Consider the following 18,036-nt stretch of genomic DNA (forward strand, 5'->3'; position numbering starts at 1 on the left):
ATGGGTTTGAGAACGGCCTTTGAGCAATGGCAGACGCGAGACAATGTTGTGTCCGCTATCCCCATCATCCCTGTTGTTTCCAACCTCCCGAACCCAAAATCCCGACAAAACTCAATGTCGAAACAGGCACATCGCCGAGCCCGCCAGTGTGCCACCGCGGCCACCCATAGCACATCTACTTTGTCCTGGAGGAACCGCAGGACGTCGTGGCTTTCCAGCGTTGCTTGTATCTTTATGATCACTATCCCTCCTTTTCTTACCGTTTTTTCTTGGGTTGCCCTTGAGTTTTTCGATGGCTCACTGCTCAGTGCAATGAACGAGTTGCAAGACCAGGGGTTTTTCCTCTTTTTAAAACGATTTGCCCCTGAGGCTGATATGAAGGTTTCCATTGCCTACTTTGGCTGGGTGCTTTTCCAAGCTATTCTCTACACTGTTCTACCCGGGCGGAGCACCGGGCAGTTAACCGCCAGTGGTCGTTTGCTGGCATACCGCACCAATGGTTTTCTGAGTTGGCTAATCAGCATCTCGGCTTTCTCCTTTGCCACTGTCTTCAGAGTCATTGATCCTTCGACGATTGCGCGCCATTGGGGTGGCCTTATAGTCATCTTCAATATTTATGGGTATTTGCTGTCCGTCGTGGCGTACATAAAGGCATATTTTGCTCCGTCTCATATTGAGGATCGTAACTTCAGCGGTAATTGACCCCAGAAAGCTTGAAACCTATTAATTCTGGCCGCTATCTCTAGAATAATATCTGACTATAGTGTATAGGTTCTGCTCTGTACGACTTCCTAATGGGCATTGAGTTCAACCCACGTTTTGGTAAAGACTGGGACTGGAAGCTTTTCCACAATGGTAGACCAGGCATTATCGGATGGACATTAATGTAAGCCGAGACCTTGGTTAACGTAAAATTCGATTCCCTTGACTGACGTAAAACGGCAGCGATCTTTCCTATTCCGCCCTTCAGATTCAGACGCACGGTTACATCACCAACTCGATGATTGTGATAAATTTATTACATGCCATCTATGTCGTTGACTTCTTTATCAACGAGGATTGGTACGCCTATCTGATACGCCACATCTATCAATGAGACTAACAGCAGATACAGGTACCTTCGAACTATCGATATCTGCCATGACCATTTTGGATTTTATCTTGGGTGGGGTTCCGCCGTCTGGCTTCCAACAATGTACACGCTACAGGCGCAATATTTGGCTCGTAATCCAGTCGAACTTTCAGGCTTTGCTACAGTTTCCATTGCGACAACGGGGCTTGCCGGCTACGCTCTGTTTCGTTCTGTGAACGAGCAGAAAGACAGGGTCCGCCGCACACACGGCAGGTGTAACATCTGGGGAGAGAAAGCGAAAGTCTTGCGATGCAGTTTCCAAACGGCTGATGGCCTCATTCATGAAACCGTCATCCTTCATTCTGGTAAGTCATTCGCAGCTGAAAATCAACTTAAATATTCAGTGGGTAACCAGACACTAGGCTGGTGGGGTATTGTTCGGCATTGCAACTACGTGGGCGATTTGTTGCTTTCCTATGCCATGTGCGCACTTTGTGGCACGCAGCACTTACTGCCTTGGACCTACGCGATTTTCATGACCTGTATACTGGTCCACCGTTGCTATCGGGATGAGAAGCGTTGCCGTGTCAAGTATGGAGACCAGTGGACGCAGTACTGCTCAATTGTCAAGTGGAGACTGATCCCAGGCATCTGGTAACATGGCTATAACCATCAGGAGTTAATGATCTATCATAAACTCAGCTTCACTCTGCATTTAAAAAAGTAAAAAGCAGGTGAGGTCTGGCTGCCTTCAATGTAAAGTTAAAGGCTTTCGTTGACCTGACTATAGGGGGGGGGGGGGGGGGGTTAGTTGACCAGGAAATTACCTTTTCTTAGAGTACTAGGTCGGGAGGACTAAATTCGCGATTAGCATAGGAATTTATACTGTATATAAGTGACCAAGATTCCGGATTGAGTCTGAATCGATTATAAAAGTAATTGTAACGATCTAATGCCTAGCTATGGCGGCTACTAGGAGTATCTTGATAGGAGAATTAAAAGGGAAAATTATAAAACTTCACCGTACTGCTGGCCTCATCAGGGCTACACCGCAATGGCTATCGAGTTGTTGGCATCGTGAGTTCTGCGGTGGGCCTGATCAGGGTTAACCTGTAGGTATCGCGTTGTGTGGTCCTTGTGGCATGTCTAACAAGGCCTTATACAACCTGCGATCAGGTTTTCTGTATCAGTAGACGATATGTACGAGTTGCACGACCATAAATTCGCCTAAACTCTGCCACTGTTAGTATATTATCTGCGCGGCATACTGAGCCTTGCTACCTCACACCTTGCCTACGTAACTAATGTTAGGGTGCAAAGCCTCAACTCCGCCTGCCACCACAGCGATGCCCTGATACGGTTGTAGGAGGTTATTAACTGCATAATTATAGAAAAGGACTACGCCAGCAGCAATGCACTTCTTGGTTGTTTTATTCTGAACATCGTCTATCGTGTCGAGTGATAGGATATAATTGCCAAGGTGCGGAGAATGCTAATCAGATTTACTATCAAAGCAGTTTAATTAAAAAAAAAACATCCAATGTAAGAGTAATGAGAGAAAAGCTGGGGAGACTTAAAATAGAGTTCTGTGTTTGATAGGCCATTTTCAGCATGTTTGGCTCTTCTCGTGATGCTCCCCTCGGTGGCGAGTCTGAAGCCTATGGTCGCACCGCCTGCACCCTCGACGCTGAATGGATTCCTTTGACTTGCGGCGTCGGCGCGCCATGGTTCACCCTGTCCATGAGCATGTCTGCTACGGCGGACCCTTGCACCGCTTATGGGTGGAGCGATGTGTGGGGATAAGCCACGGCCGGCTCGTTTAGATACGAGGTACGGAGGTGCGTCTCAAAAGTCTTTGCCGAATCTGCCAAGGCATTAAATGGGGCCAAACTCGGGAAATACTCTTGGGTACAAGTTCTCATCAAGAGCTCAACTATATTTGAAGGGGCTCATAGACGGGGTTAATCACTAAGGGAAGTACATGTAGGCGCTGTGTAGGCTGGTAAATGAGAAGGCACAGGGTGTTAAATAGTGATGATCTCCAGTACAATGTAGCCCCTTGTACTGATACTGTTGACGGGGTGGTTTTGCTTCTTTTGCTTAGCACATTGAGCACAGACTTTTGAGACGCACCTTCGTACCTCGCTTATATTTAGTCCTAGTATCCATGACACTTTTATGCAGCAGTTTAAGAATTCGGAGGGAAGTTACAATAGACATTCCCGCAGCGTGCGAATGTGACTGTAGGGGAAATTGTTCTCTAGGTAGCAAAGCTACTCTGTCGAGCAGGTGACAAAATACCTAATCCATAGTCTCCGCTGGCCGCAGCTATCCCCAGGTATTCTCGCGCTAAAACTATAATAAGCTAGCTATACATCTTGGTCTCTGATAACCCTGGCTTATTCTAGGTTAAGAGTGTGCGGAAATTCTGTCATCCGACTGTCTGCATACGAAATACGCCATCACTCTAGAGGGACGACCCGACGTCACCGAATGATGCGACCGGTCCGGCCGAATGAGACTGGGGCTTCCGACTAGTTCGGAAACCTCGCATTCTAGATCAGACGGATCTTTATTGTGGTTCCTCTTCTAAAGCTTAGTATCCGTCCGTCAAACCTAGATAACTGGGATCTCTGATTTTCATTGTTCAAGTAACCTTCCTTATCGTTGCTGTCTATTCCATGACTGCCATACATATGCTCAAAAGCCTCCAATACTCTAAACAGGTTTTTCCCTAACATTTCAACTCATTTCTATCTCGAGGCTTCCTCTTAACCGTTCCCTAAGTCTCCAAGCCACCTCCTTCTATGTCGTTCCTATATGACCCTAATGATGGTTCCCTACCAGCTTCGCCGGCCTACACTTCGGGTGACTTTGTCGTCAAGGGGTCTGGTGACAAGCTAGAAACAACAGCTGGAACCAACAAAGGCACAGACGCTCTTGGGATTTTCTCGTGCAAGGGATCCGTCCACTAATCAACTATCTTACAGAAGACGGACGAGTCGACATTACATTTGACGCCGCGCCCTCCTTCGATGCATGCATTCCGCCTCCGCCTCCTATCGACACGGCATTTCCACATGCCGAGCTGGAGGCTTCTGCAGAGATCACCGAACCGGGGTTGCGGCGCCCACACCTGCGCAAAGTTACCTCCTCGCCTCCGTGTGCCTTGAACATCGTCGTCCAGATAGTCGGAAGCCGGGGTATGTCGACCATTGGTTCCAAATATCAGATAGTAACTCAAATCACTGATGCCCACGTCCCACCTCAGGCGACGTACAACCTTTTATTGCACTGGGCACCGAGTTACAGGCACACGGACATCGCGTACGCATTGCTACGCATGACATTTTTGGGGATTTTGTTCGCCAGTCCAATTTGGAGTTCTTTCCTGTTGGAGGCGATCCCTCCGATCTCATGGCTGTAAGTTAGCGGCCCGGAGGCAATCTCCACTGCCACTCCACATACGTCTAACAAACAGCACCGCAGTACATGGTCAAAAACCCAGGCCTGATGCCCTCACTATCTTCACTACAAGCTGGAGACATAGGAAGGAAGCGAGTCATGGTAGAAGAAATGCTGGATAAGTTCTGGCGCTCGTGCGTCGAACCCGACCCAGATTCCAAGGTTCCTTTCATAGCCGAGGCCATCATTGCCAACCCGCCCAGCTTTGCGCACATTCACCTCGCCCAAGCCATGGGGATACCTCTGCATTTGATCTTCACCATGCCCTATAGCCCGACCAGAGCTTTTCCGCATCCTCTCGCGAATATTCAGCGATCCAACCTGAACCCCTCCACTACAAACTATTTGTCTTACGGCATGGTTGAACTTCTGACCTGGCAAGGGTATGCTTTGGATTGAAATTCCCCTCATTCAACGGCTTTTATTGATATCATATAGTCTTGGGGACATCATCAACGATTGGAGGAGGAAGACCTTGAACCTGGACCCTCTTCCGGCTATAGTTGCCACGAGCGTCTTGGAAAGTCAGAAAGTCCCTTACACGTACTGTTGGTCACCAGCCTTGGTAGCGAAACCAGCAGACTGGCCAAGTCATATCGGTAAGCTGACCCCGGATACTTTCATGCCTATGTTTTTGCACTCCTAATCGAAGAAGGGTACAGATGTCTGTGGATTCTTCTTTCGTGAGGAGCCTCAGTATACTCCTCCCCATGACGTTGCCGAGTTTCTTCAGGGAGGGCCTCCACCCATCTACATCGGCTTTGGCAGTATTGTGATGGAGAATGCTGAGGCGATGACTGATATCATTCTATCATCGATACGTAAATGCGGTGTACGAGCCATCATCTCCAAGGGATGGAGCAATCTCGGCGAGGGCAAACAGGACGAGAATGCCATTTTTATTGGCGATTGTCCCCACGGCAAGTGTACATTCGATCGTCTTGGATTGTTGAACGAAACATTAACATCATAATGCAGAATGGCTCTTTAAGCATGTTGCGGGTGTCATACATCATGGAGGTGCTGGAACGACCGCTTGCGGACTGCTGAATGGGTGTCCTACGTTCATTGTACCATTCTTTGGCGAGTATGGATTGTAATTCTGACAAGGGTGGTAGAGATGCTGACAGACAATTTGCAGTCAACCATTTTGGGGTGAAATGGTAGCGGCAGCTGGTGCCGGCCCCCGACCAATTGGGCAGAAAGCGCTGGATGAGGCTACCCTGGTAGCAGGCATCCAAACTCTCCTATCACCCAATACGAAGAGAGCCTCCCAGAAGATTTCGGACATGATGAAGATGGAGAGCGGCGTCAAGCGCGCTGTGCAGTCGTTCCATCGAAATCTCCCCCGCGAGACAATGACTTGTGACCTTTTGCCTGAAGAGTACGCCGTTTGGACTTACAGGTCAAAGCTTTTGAAGAAAAAGCAAAGAAAAATGTATACCAAAGGACTGAAGATCTCTCCGAGGGCCGTCCGAATTCTGAACAACAACAACAATCTCGATTTGACAAAGCTTGAACTGTACGTTATGTGTGGGTTTACCAGTGGGCGGTGTTCGATGCCTTCTGCCTTACCCGATCACATTGTTGTTGACATGAACTGACAAGAGACTCATCTTTAGAAATCAGCCGAAGCCAGTAGAAATAGAGAACAAGCGATGGGATCCATTGACCGCCACATCGTCTGCGCTAGTCGGGTCCTTGGTTGAATTCTCTACGGGTATGGGGGACCTTATGTCGGCGCCTATGAAAAAGATTAGACATGGAACAGGTAACAAGGTTGGAGGAGGCGATGCAGCCTCAAGCGGTACAGACGTGACAAGTTCGACAACAGCTGGTGATGGTTTGCTGTCGAAGCACTCGGGTGCCGGGAAGTCGGCAAAAAAGGGTTCATCTAAGGTGGCCATGAGTCTTATCAAGGGCACCCTCGTTGATGTTCCTTGTGCTCTCACTGAGGGACTGCACAACATTCCTGAACTATACGGAGAAAAGGTTCGAAAGCACGACAAGATTACCGACTGGAAGAGCGGCGCTTCCGAAGCTGGCAAGGTATGTGATAGTGAACCATCCCTCTGAAAAAGGTTCGGATAGTTTACGTTGCCTGTGTCGATCTCTCATTCGAGAAAATTGTACAAGCAGACTGGCTATTTCTGAATCTCCCTTCTTCACAGCTATCTGGTTAATAACGCATGCAAACTATAGAATTTTGCGTATGGCTTCCTTGATGCGTCTTGGTGTCTTTTCAAGCAACCTGTTGAGGGTGCCATGAAAAGAGGCCCGCTAGGACTAGTAACTGGTCTAGGAAAGGCAGGAATGGGTTTGATTGCTAAGCCTGGTAGTGGTACGTTGTTTACTCTTCCAGTTTTCTTTCTCCAGAAAGCTGACACGATACAGCCATGTTTGGTCTCTTGGCATATCCTGCCCTGGGGATATATAAGAGTCTTGTTGGTTCACTCTCCAAGACGGAAAAGCAGATTATGGAGGCTAGACTGGCGCACGACGCGTATTTTGCCAACTTGGAACCCATCACAGATCAAGAGATGAATTCGGTTCTTGGACAGTGGCAGGCAAAATAAGCTGCTGTATGTACGATCAGGTATAGGAGTCGGCAGGATTCTGAAGCATTCAAAGATGCGGAACTGGTATTTGCCGATGGTTTGCGTGTGGTATTTTCTGGAACTTGCATACATGTTCTCTGACTATGAAATTTCTCTTTGGAAAAGGTACATCACGGAATGTATGTGTGCTATTGAACTACATACACACTCCTAACTCACCCTTTCTGCCGGAAGTTGAAGTGAGTGTGGGTGGGTCCCTTAGCTCGGCGGCCCACAATACATAATTGCACAACTAAGCCCCAACTTGCCGGATCTCATATGGCTTCTCAACAGTTCCTTTTTTTCTTAGGCTATGTGATGACGATAATCTGTAACGCAACCCTCACTACAGTGGAAGTGCGGCCCCTGCTATAGAGTATATCCTGACACGGAGGCTGGATAGTATAATATTCGCTCTTTTCGGTCACTCTTAAGGGCTCCCATACTAGTGATATTGTTTGTGACATTAGATCTCCTTAGTTACGTGGCCTGCTCACGAAAGTCCTCAAGTTGTTAGATCAACAAGGATCAGTTTTGCCCAGATTAAGTGGCTGTAAGCTCGCGTTCAACTCACTTAGGTTCACATGGCATTTCTATCACACGACTTTCTTCGGCATGATACTAAACGAGTAATAGGGAACAAGTGCAACAATTTAACACATTCTGTTGATTGAAGGCTCAAATTCTAATATGGCCCCTGCAAATGTGAACAACTTTCAAAGAAAGAAGAGTGAGGAAAAATACAGTAGTAGTAATAGACAAGAACCGAAAATGATCTCGAGAGTTTCGGAACACGGTGCAACGTGACGGTAAAACTGGCTGGTGGGAAAGTGCGCAAAGCAGAAATCGAGGCGCCGCCGATCCATCAAACAGTTAGAACGCCTGTAACACGGACATCACGACTACTTGCGCCAACATACACTTTGTAATCCCCTTTCTGCAAAACCCAATTCTTCTGTGCCACGTCCCATACACTCATATCTCTCCGAGTGAGCGAGAAGCTAACCGTTCTGCTCTCCTGAGGATTCAAGAGCACCTTCTCAAACCCGCGCAGCTGCTTCTCCGGAGCGCCAGGGATGCCAACGTAGAGTTGGGGGACCTCAGGAGCAGGTGCATTGCCGGTGTTCCTGACCTCTACACTTGCAACTGCAACAACATCCCACAAGGACTGTGCGCCACCTTGTGCGGTTTCTGAGGGTGGTGGAAGCGGCCCGGTGTTTGTGCCATTGGTTGCCAGACTGAGATTCAGATCCGAGTATTCAAAGGTGGTGTAAGTTAGGCCAAAGCCGAACTCATATCGAGGGGTGATGTTTAAAGCGTCAAAGCGGCGGTAGTCGATGTAAACTCCCTCTGTGAAGTTGGCCGACGTATAATAGTTGGATGTGTTATCGGCAGTCACAGGATGGAGTAACTCGCCATAGTCGGATTCGTTCTTAGCAATGGTATAAGGCAGCCGGCCTGACGGAGCTTGGACAGCGTACATGACCTCAACTAATGAACGGCCAGCATCCTGGCCAGGTAGATGGGCTAGGAGAACGGCAGTCACATTGGGGTGGTCAATCCATCTTTCCACCAACCTAGTACCAGAGTTGTGGATTGACACAATGGTCTATAAACAGTAAAAGTCAGTGTCAGTCAATCAGGTGGCAGGAAACAGTGAAAACCAACATTGGGACACTTTGAGGCGACGTTCAGAACAAGCTGGTCTGACCAAGGGTCAGCCAAAGTCAAACGATCCGAGCCTTCAGCAGCGAACTCGTTGATGAACACAATGCATGCGTCAGATCCGGCATTTGCATAGACAGGATCTTGGGATTCAAAGTCCCAAACCAAAAAAGTCCCATCCTTCATTGCGCGCTGCTGAAATGCCTCATGAGGGGAATTCATATAGGCTGGAACAACAGACGCGCTTCCGCCGCCGCTGACAAGAGTGCCAAGTCGGGCAGCTCCTGGAAACTCCCCGAAGCCAATAAAGAGGCCTTGCATCTCCTCATCGGTAACATTGACGCTCTGGAATCCCAGCGTGTGTTTTGTGTTCAGACCCTCAGGGGTGTTTTTGGTCGGGGCATGAGCGTCGTAACCGAACAGCGACAGAACTGCTGGCTTACGCAGAGGAAGGGTTTCATTGACGTTCTTCACCAACACAATGCCCTCGACAGCCCCTTGGAACACTATATCTCTCTGATCCTGGGTGATTGAGCTTACCACCTTGTGTGGCGAGGATACATCAATGGGAAGTCCGGTGCCGGGTTGAAATCGCGCAAGCTTGTACCAACTTGCGACGATTCTGTGTACCACTGCTGTCAGGAAGAAGTCCTATAAATTGCTTTTTATGAAATAGAAAAATTCTTACCGCGTAACCATGTCGTCGAGCCTTTCCTCCCTCATTGTGCTGTTCGCAATCGCCGCGGTGAGGTTCCCTCCCCAAACTTGGGCGAAGGGGGTGGTGACGTCCATACCGGCGTTAGCACTAGCAATGCCACTGTGCAATGCTCCGTAGTCGCTGATCACATATCCCTGAAAGGCAAGCTGGGTCTTGAGCAGTCCGTTTTGAGTGTAGCTGTTTTGGCATCCGTGGGAGCCGTTGATACGGTTGTAGGAGCACATGACGGACCCCACGCCTGCCTTGACTGCATCCTGGAACGGCCATAAGTACAGTTCGTGCATGGTCTTGTCGTCTACAATTGCAGAGACAGAGGCGTTACCGAAGCCGAACATGCTCGGTTGGCGGTTGGTTTCTTGTTCGTTAACGATGAAGTGCTTTGCAGTCGCGATGACGTTCTCTTGTAGACCGAGGACTGTTTGGGCGCCCATGACTCCACAGAGATACGGATCGACTGAGAATGATTCCTGTAGCACTGTTAGAACCTTGGAGCAAGGTGCATACGAAGATGATTAAGTCTTATGGTACGTACCCAGTTTCTACCCCCCAAAACCGTGCGGCCAAGAGGCCCGATTGTTGGCCCTATCAAGTTGTTGACTGTCGAACTGTAGTTTAGCAGATGCGCTTTAGATACGTTCAAGGACTGGCACTGCTGACTAACCTCCCTTTGTTTTGGCCTCTATGCCCATGGAGATACCACGCGCATGAGCCAGCTCTTTATTCCAAGTCGCACCAACAGTGATTGCAGAAGCGTATCCGTTCACTGCTTCGACCCCATGAAGACCGTTGGGGCCGTCTTGGACGCAAATACCAGGAAAACCAAGGCGCGGAACCCCAGTGATCATGCCAGAACATCCATTGATGGTTGAGGTTTGTCCTGATACGACAGATGCTTTTTCCTCGACAGTCATTTGTTTGACAAGAGCTTCTGCCTCTTTGTAGGCATCGGACCAGTCTCCAAGACCTTGACCTCGAGCTAAGATTGGTCGGTGAGTCAGTGGTGGTCTTCTTGGTCCCGATGTTTATACCTCTTTTCGACGAGCAGAGTGTGAGTTAGAGAGAACTTACGCGTGGGATATACAGGCGGGCTCCTTCCGTAGCTCCAATGGAGTTCTTGCTGTTGAACAAGCTCGGGCGGCGCTGGTGTCTGGCCTGCAATGGCTTGTTCGTAGATCTTCAAGATAGCTGCAAGCTTGTCTGGAGGAAGAGTTTCGAGATACTGCTTGGTCGCATCGTCAAGTGGCAAATCGGAGGGGATCTGGGCCACCGTTGCGGAGAGAAGCAATAAAAAGGCCGAGAGAACACAGGTGATGGACAAGACAGACATTTCGACCAGGTTGAAGGTTGAAGGCACGGTGAAGAGCTGGGATGGCAATTCAAAGAGAAATGTCACAGCTAGAGGGATGGATAGTTGGTTTCTATCAGAGGGTTGTTTGCGCCGTATTTCATTGCCTCTCCGTACCCATGCAGCTGAAGGTGAAGAAAATACTGTGACAGCGAGCCTCGCCACGCAGGCGGCATCTAATATCACAGCCATCTGACAATACCGATTTCTCCACATCGGAGATTATAACATCTGGGTAGTTGGAGAGTTACGATCGCCGAATTACCTACCGAAAAGAAGAGTGAGCATGGGCATGGGTGCGTTTGGAACTAGAAACGCTCTGCCTTCTCTGTGCAACCGACTAGTTATTGTTATTGATGGCGTTGTGTTCGCGAGCTATCCGAAGTACGAAGTGAATGAGGAGCGCATGCCTAGGCTTTCCGAGTTACGAGCTTACAGAGAAGGACGTAGAGAATTACGACGACTCGCATTGTTTGGTCTCTAGGCGTGCGTTCGTTTTGGCGGTGCTGCGTGTCAGGTTAGTGCCCACAATTCCATCAACACACTAGGCATATTCATGCCATCGCGGAGTGGAGTCTGCTCGTTTAGAGAGCGAACTGAGCGAAGAACGAGCTTCGGACGATTTCGGGTATTCGGAAGCGACACAATCACCACCTGCGTCGTCATAGTATCGTCGAATTTTTCATTTTTTCATTTTTTTCTTTTGGATGCCTAGAAAAATTGGGGTGGCTGGGGGACTATCTAAACGTCTTGTACACGCCGCAATGTGGCTCACTCGTAGAGTATGAGCGAATCATGAAAGTTGCGTTGAAGTAGATCGTTGACTGCAATTCTGACAAATTTACTTAGGTTTATAGAAGAGCACAAGGTTTCGTTGTCTGTAAGATGGACTTATCCGCTCTTTATCTTCTAGCACTAAGGACAGTGCCGATGCATCTCCAAGAACTCATCGTACTATCAGCCGTCTTTCGGGGCGGTTTTGCAGCCACTAGCCACTGAAACTTCAGGCGCGTCAACTCGGACATGTAGTCGCAACAAATGGATGGTTGTCTCCATCACTCAACATGCTCCTCGTTGACGTTTGTCCGCCCAGGTGATCATGGCTGGGCTGCCACAGTCTAAAAAGCGAATGAATGGGTCACCGAACTGGCAATGGAAGAGAGGATAGCTCTCATCAAAGGCAACGGCTCTGCCGGCGCTTGTACCGGGAACTTGGAGGCGATTCCAAGGATGGGGTTCAATGGCATATGCATGCCGGACGGTCCGACAACGGTCGTACAAACTGACCTTGTCAGCATTTTCCCAGCTGCCCTTACTGCGTGCGCTACTTGGGATAAAGACCTGATGTACCGTCGCGGTGTTGCTATGGGCGAAGATTTTAAAGGAAAGGGGGCCAACGTGGCTATGGCGTGAGTTACAGGCGCTCCTGATGCATGGTAGAAAGACTCGGTGCTGACACTTTTGGACAGTGCCATGTGCAGACCTGCCGGATGAAAGGCTCTAGGTGGGTGCGGCTGGGAATCTTTTGCGTCCGACTCTTACCTCGCCGGAATTGGCACTGGCCTCACAGTCGACGGTATCTAGAGCTTGGGTGTGCAGGTATCCGTTAAGCATTACATCGCCAACGAGCAGGAAACCCAGCGGAGAAACTCAATGTCACCGGACGGTCAATCCATCGAAGCAATCTCCTCCAATGTTGACGACAGGACTCTGCACGAGCCTTACCTCTGGGCTTTTGCACACAGTATCAAGGCTGGTGCATTGCCTATAATGTGTTCCTACAACCGAATCAACCAGGTATACGGGTGTGAGAACTCTGGTCTTCTCAAAGACATCCTCTGGGGAGAACTTGGTTTTCAGGGATATATTGTGTCCGATTGGTTCGCGACACAGTCAACTGTCAATTCGATGAATGCCGGCTTGGACTTGGAAATTCCTGGTTGGTTAGACACAACACGACGTACACCCAACCAGGAACACATCTTTGTGGTTTGGTGAGAATGCCGCTGCTGCCGTGCAAAACGGATCAGTGTCGAAAGAGTGACTGGGTGATATGGTCCGTATAATCCTGACGCCGTATTTCCCACATGGGACAGGACACGCCCGAATTTCCTAGTCCTGATCCTGTGGGCATGCCAATGCTCCTGGCCCGGAATCTCGGCATCAAGGAGGCCCTGAAACTGGGCTTTCTTCCAGCTGGAGATTTTCCGACCGGCCGCGATGTGCAGGGAAACCACTCCACTCCCATGCGGGAGATTGAGGCCGCCGGGACTGTGTTCTTGAAGAACGTCAACGGGACACCCCCTCTCGCGACACCACGCCTCATTGGGGTCTTTGGAAAAAATGGTAGAGACTTCAGTGACGGTCTGAACGGCGGTGCTATAGGAGCGTCAGGCGGCGCCTCGGGTACACTCTCTATCGGCGGCGGTAGAGGAAGCGGGCGCTACACGAACATCGTCCCACCCCTCGAGGCAATCAAGACCAAAGCCCGAGACACTGGAACCACCGTCCAAGATATCACCAACGACTCTCTTCTGACCGACGAGATTATCAAGGCGATCTCTCATATTCTTGAGGTCTGCCTGGTGTTTCTCAAAAGCTACGCAGAAGAAGGTAGCGACCGAAGGTCGTTTGAGGCTGATGGAAACTCGACGGGCATCGTGTAGAACGTTTCAACATACTGCCAGAACACTGTCTTGATTGCATACTCGGTTGGTACTGTTACCATGCCTTGGGCAAACCATCCCAATGTGAAGGCTATCATAGCGGCCAACCTGCCTGGCCAGGAGTCGGGTAACTCGCTTGTCGATATCCTATGGGGAGACGTCAATCCGCCTGGGAGCTTGCCTTACACAATTCCGGTCAAAGAAACTGATTATACGCCTCCCATTTTCAATTTGACAGAGCCTGTTACCAACAGCACAGTCTGGCAGGCTGACTTCACGGAGGGGCAACTTATCGACTACCGCCACTTCGATACCAAGAATATCACCCCCTTATACGATTTCGGCTTCGGGATCAGCTACACAACCTTTGACATACCAGCGACGCCCATGCACATGACGCACCTCGCAGCAAACATTTCACTACATGGAAACACGAGCCGCCCGATCGAACATGGCGGTAACTCTGACTTATGGTTACATTTGGTCTCCATTGAGGCGAACGTCATCAACACCGGATCCATCCCTGGTCACTCCGTCGCTCGGCTGTACGTTTAGTTGCCGCCTACTGCCCCTGCTTGCACGCCTGCCCAGGTGCTTCGGGAATTCAAGCGTATCTACCTCGAGGCTGGGGAGTCTAATGGCTTAAAGTTCCTTCTGCAGCGGAGAGAGCTGAGCTACAGGGATGTCGAGTCCGAGCAATGAGTAAGTGACACCATCGGGTGCATTTATCTTCTGCGTTGGCTTTAGCTGTCGCGATATCCGAAGTTAAGGCTCATTCATAGTATTGTGAGGACCTCTGCTTAACGCCCTACAAAAGAGAAAAACGATAGAGGGATATTGAACAGATCATTACATAAAACATGTTTATAAATTCAGCCACAACCATCAAGGATTATGTACTTCAATTAACTTTTCAGAATGCTATTCCTTTCCCCATTGTAACGCTATGTGAGACTCCCCTTTCGTGTCCTATCACCCTCGCGTATTGTCCTTCCCACATCAGCACACCGCTCAGCATTTGATGCAGTGGGCGCGATTCTGTTGTTCCAGTCACAAGCATGGAGCGATTAGGTCCGTCAAATTGTACATCAATCAAATATAATATCATAGATAGGTAAATCAGCTTTGATAGCTATCGCAGAGGTACGCCGCAGAAAGAGGGTTGACAACGAGTTGATTTTCTGGTAACAGGGATCTGGAGCGAAGTCGTATTGAGTAAGCTTGTGCCACAGACCCAGCCACGAAGTGGACTATGAAGTGGGTTGTATGTGGGCTGTAGGTGGCTGATGCCACACGATAATAGCCATCCTGTGAATGGCCCCGCGGCTTGTCTAAAAGTCATGTTGCAGATGCACCAATCCCTTTCTCAGGAGGAACCAATCTTGGGCCCGTTGCCTAGATGAAGCGTGACATGACCCGAATCAAGGCCGTCAGGGGGCTTCCCAACAGCAAAAAGTGTCCTCATCCGTTCCGCCGTTTGATCATGACCTTAGTAACAATACATCAAACTCTCAGACCCAATCCCAACGTGAAAGTGCCTGGCTATGTTGAAGAGACCAACAATGGCAGGCGCAGCTGCTCAACCATAAGCAGCAGTAAACAAATGGATTCAAACGGGTACGCGACTCGGCTGAATGGAAGCTAAACGCGGAACCAAGCCTTCGGAAGTAAGCTGCATCGTGGGTAATGGTGACAGGGAGGTTAGTTCAACTAAAGTGGCTGTGGCCATTGTATCAATGCCTCATCTGGCCATGAAAGAGATCAGAGTCACCTTCCTGGTTAGTCTCCGAGTATTCCGAGAAACGACTGGCGGCCTCCTGTACGCAGGGAGCAGCAATCATGCAGAGAAAGCAATCTTTTGCATGGTTGTTGGACGGCCATCGGACGCAACGCGAGGTAAATACGAATTATGGAGCCGAGTTGAGCGAGAAAATCCGAGCTGCCCCGGGCTGCGACAAAACTAGTCAGCCCCGGTCCACCTGTCCCCCTGTATGGGGCTCTTCACAGAGGGCTAGGCGGAGGCTTAGCTTTGGTGGATTGTCTGGTCTCATCGGAGACACATAACGAGATTCACTGAGATGTCCAGGCAAAATGAGGGAAAGACAATGAAGATGTTGCGTTGTCACTTGCTGCTTATTCGCTTGTTTGTATTCGATCGCTCAGCCCCATCTTGATTTCTCTGCTCTGTCAGCAGCCTCAATTCTTTGTTGTTGTTTTTGCGGTCTTGGGACGGCATTCTTTATTTACCTTTCGATTTTACTGTCAATTTATTCTCTGGTACCATATACCATTCACTCTGTGAGGAATCATGAGTGACCACGCCACCAATACTACGGCTGCCGAGCCGGCCGAGCCCGTTTATCAACTATACCGATATACACCATCTTTGCCTGCGGCTCTCATAGTTGCGATAGCATTTGCAGTCCTCTCGATATGGCATTTCAAAAAGTTATTCCAGAATAGGACTTGGTATTTTGTACCGTTCAGCGTCGGTGGAATATGTAAGTAACCCATTTCCCCTGGTGGGTAGATGATGAGAGGGAAGAAAGCACCAAAAAGGTTTTGGTAAGAAAGTAGAGGAGAAGAGGAAGGCTCAGATTGCTGACAGCTTCTTGGTGCAGTCGAAATTCTCGGTTACAGCGGCCGCGTATGGTCGCATTTCGACAAGGAATCTCTTGGCGGCTTCATCATTCAATCCCTCTTCATTCTCATCGCCCCGGCCTTGTATGCGGCTACGATTTACATGATCCTTGCCCGAATCATTCGTGTCCTCGGCGCAACACATCTTGCCCTTATCCGCATCCAGTGGCTGACGAAGGTCTTTGTTATCGGAGACTGCCTCTCCTTCTTCATTCAGAGCGGCGGCGGGGGCATCCAGGCGGCAGGCTCCTTGGAACTCCTTCACCTAGGCGAGAAGATCATTCTCGTAGGTCTCTTCATCCAGATCATCATCTTCGGCTTCTTCATCGTCTCGGCACTCAACTTCCACTGGAGAATTCGATCGTCACCTACCCGGGAATCGATAACCAACGTCGTTCCCTGGGAGCGCCACCTTCTTGTCCTATACGGCACCAGTCTCATCATCATGGTTAGGAGTGTGTTTCGAGTGATGGAGTACATTCAAGGGAACGCGGGCTACATCATATCGAACGAGTATTTTCTTTACATCTTTGATGCGGTGTTAATGATTATTGTCATGGCTGTTTTTCTTTGGAAATACGTTGATGACCTCGCCATAGGCGGCCGGAAGGGGGATATGGAGAGACTTAGGGGTATGGAGATGCAGTGATGATAGCCTGCAGCTTCGGCGCGGGCCGGGCCGTCAGTCAGATGCTAGTGTCAAAGTCAACGCAGCCACTCGGTACGCACCTCGCCCTTATGTCATACTCGACGCCGTGGCCGTGGCCGTGGAAGAGAAGCAGAAGCTTGCCATCAATCCGCACGTGCGGCGACATGTAATTGTCGACGCCTAAGGGAGGAGGACATCCCCCCTAAAGCACTGGGGATGATGCAAGAATGACATGCTTTCCACGCTCACGTTTTGAGGTCTTCCCGACTCGGAACCAATGTCCTTTTCTTCAGCGGATGTGTACCTTACTGGTCCCTGTGATCTGGGGAGTTGCAGTCGACGCCGTTAGTGACAGCCATGTATTGCGGTGGCAGAAACCCTTGGAGACAGACCTCTTCGTCTGTGACGTTATCTGTTTGGCCGCAATGGAATCAGGAACAGGCCCGACGAAACATCGGGGACTTCCTGGAGTCAATACTATCATAGTATGCATGTACACTGAATCGTTAGATAGGTCTCTTGTCTAGTTGTAGAACACATGCGCGCTCACAGGTCGTCTTGTTGCTCATAAAGTCGATACATCCCAACCCAAACCGGCGCAACTGTCCCTCCGGCTCGAGGCACTCCAATGCCATAGGCGCTAGAGCATGATATCGGGCGAGCGCCGTGTCGTACTGCTTCATTAGCTCGTCATAAGATGCCATGACGAATGATTTGTCGTGGTTGGTAGTGACGCCAAGCCGCACCGCGTTATTTATTGACTGATGATACCGGGCAACACGACGGCGCATCTTTGAACGTTTGATTTGGTCTTCTGCCTCCAGCGTGTTTGGCGAGGACGGCATTCGCTGGGTTGTGGAGGGTCTGAGATGAAAGGGACTGACGATGCAGCTAAATGTTGGTGTTGTTGGTGCTGGCTGGCAAGCGTTTGGTTGTCGTCTATGATTTCCTTGTTATTGAGGAAGAAAGTCTCGATGTAGCTTGAGGTGTACGGAGTCGTTCGTGTGCAGGCTGCTCAATCTCAAAGGCAGGGTCAAGTCGCTGGTACCGACGCTGCTAATGGTACGGATGCTATCGTGACGACGGGTACCCCGCCGCCGTCAATGTTGGCCGCGTAGCGTATGGTGGAGTGAGTCGGCACGAATAGAGTCAGTCTGTTAGACCGAGGCATCTGTCTCCCGTGCACTTGGATGAGAAGCCTGTCTGTACTGGTGAGGGC

The 18,036-nt window shown here is 49.7% G+C and overlaps 5 protein-coding genes across 5 annotated transcripts; 4 read left to right on the forward strand and 1 right to left on the reverse strand.

Moving 5' to 3' along the window:
• Positions 1-7,113, forward strand: EsH8_X_000023 (uncharacterized protein; the record flags this gene model as incomplete). Its single annotated transcript, XM_083274111.1, has 14 exons — positions 1-694; positions 772-886; positions 946-1,062; positions 1,115-1,437; positions 4,063-4,275; positions 4,344-4,495; positions 4,562-4,920; positions 4,976-5,136; positions 5,200-5,457; positions 5,516-5,624; positions 5,679-6,059; positions 6,160-6,586; positions 6,740-6,878; positions 6,932-7,113. 14 exons carry the CDS (start codon positions 1-3, stop codon positions 7,111-7,113), a joined length of 3,630 nt encoding a protein of 1,209 aa, XP_083119503.1.
• Positions 7,114-7,999: 886 nt separating this feature from the next.
• EsH8_X_000024 (glycosyl hydrolase family 3 N terminal domain-containing protein) lies at positions 8,000-10,844 on the reverse strand (the record flags this gene model as incomplete). Its single annotated transcript, XM_083274112.1, has 6 exons — positions 8,000-8,743; positions 8,803-9,421; positions 9,488-9,984; positions 10,050-10,114; positions 10,179-10,493; positions 10,586-10,844. The coding sequence occupies 6 exons, from the start codon at positions 10,842-10,844 to the stop codon at positions 8,000-8,002; spliced, it is 2,499 nt and encodes an 832-aa protein (XP_083119504.1).
• A 2,105-nt stretch (positions 10,845-12,949) lies between these two features.
• EsH8_X_000025 (uncharacterized protein) lies at positions 12,950-13,528 on the forward strand (the record flags this gene model as incomplete). The annotated part of the gene is made up of 1 exon (XM_083274113.1): positions 12,950-13,528. The coding sequence occupies one exon, from the start codon at positions 12,950-12,952 to the stop codon at positions 13,526-13,528; it is 579 nt and encodes a 192-aa protein (XP_083119505.1).
• A 60-nt stretch (positions 13,529-13,588) lies between these two features.
• EsH8_X_000026 (glycoside hydrolase family 3 protein) lies at positions 13,589-14,230 on the forward strand (the record flags this gene model as incomplete). The annotated part of the gene is made up of 2 exons (XM_083274114.1): positions 13,589-14,077; positions 14,120-14,230. The coding sequence occupies 2 exons, from the start codon at positions 13,589-13,591 to the stop codon at positions 14,228-14,230; spliced, it is 600 nt and encodes a 199-aa protein (XP_083119506.1).
• A 1,160-nt stretch (positions 14,231-15,390) lies between these two features.
• EsH8_X_000027 (RTA1 domain-containing protein) lies at positions 15,391-16,817 on the forward strand (the record flags this gene model as incomplete). Its single annotated transcript, XM_083274115.1, has 2 exons — positions 15,391-15,424; positions 16,150-16,817. 2 exons carry the CDS (start codon positions 15,391-15,393, stop codon positions 16,815-16,817), a joined length of 702 nt encoding a protein of 233 aa, XP_083119507.1.
• Between the last annotated feature and the right edge of the window lie 1,219 nt (positions 16,818-18,036).

Source organism: Colletotrichum jinshuiense, chromosome 10 (genome assembly GCF_051148585.1).
Source record: "Colletotrichum jinshuiense chromosome 10, complete sequence".
NCBI classification, from domain to species: domain Eukaryota; kingdom Fungi; phylum Ascomycota; class Sordariomycetes; order Glomerellales; family Glomerellaceae; genus Colletotrichum; species Colletotrichum jinshuiense.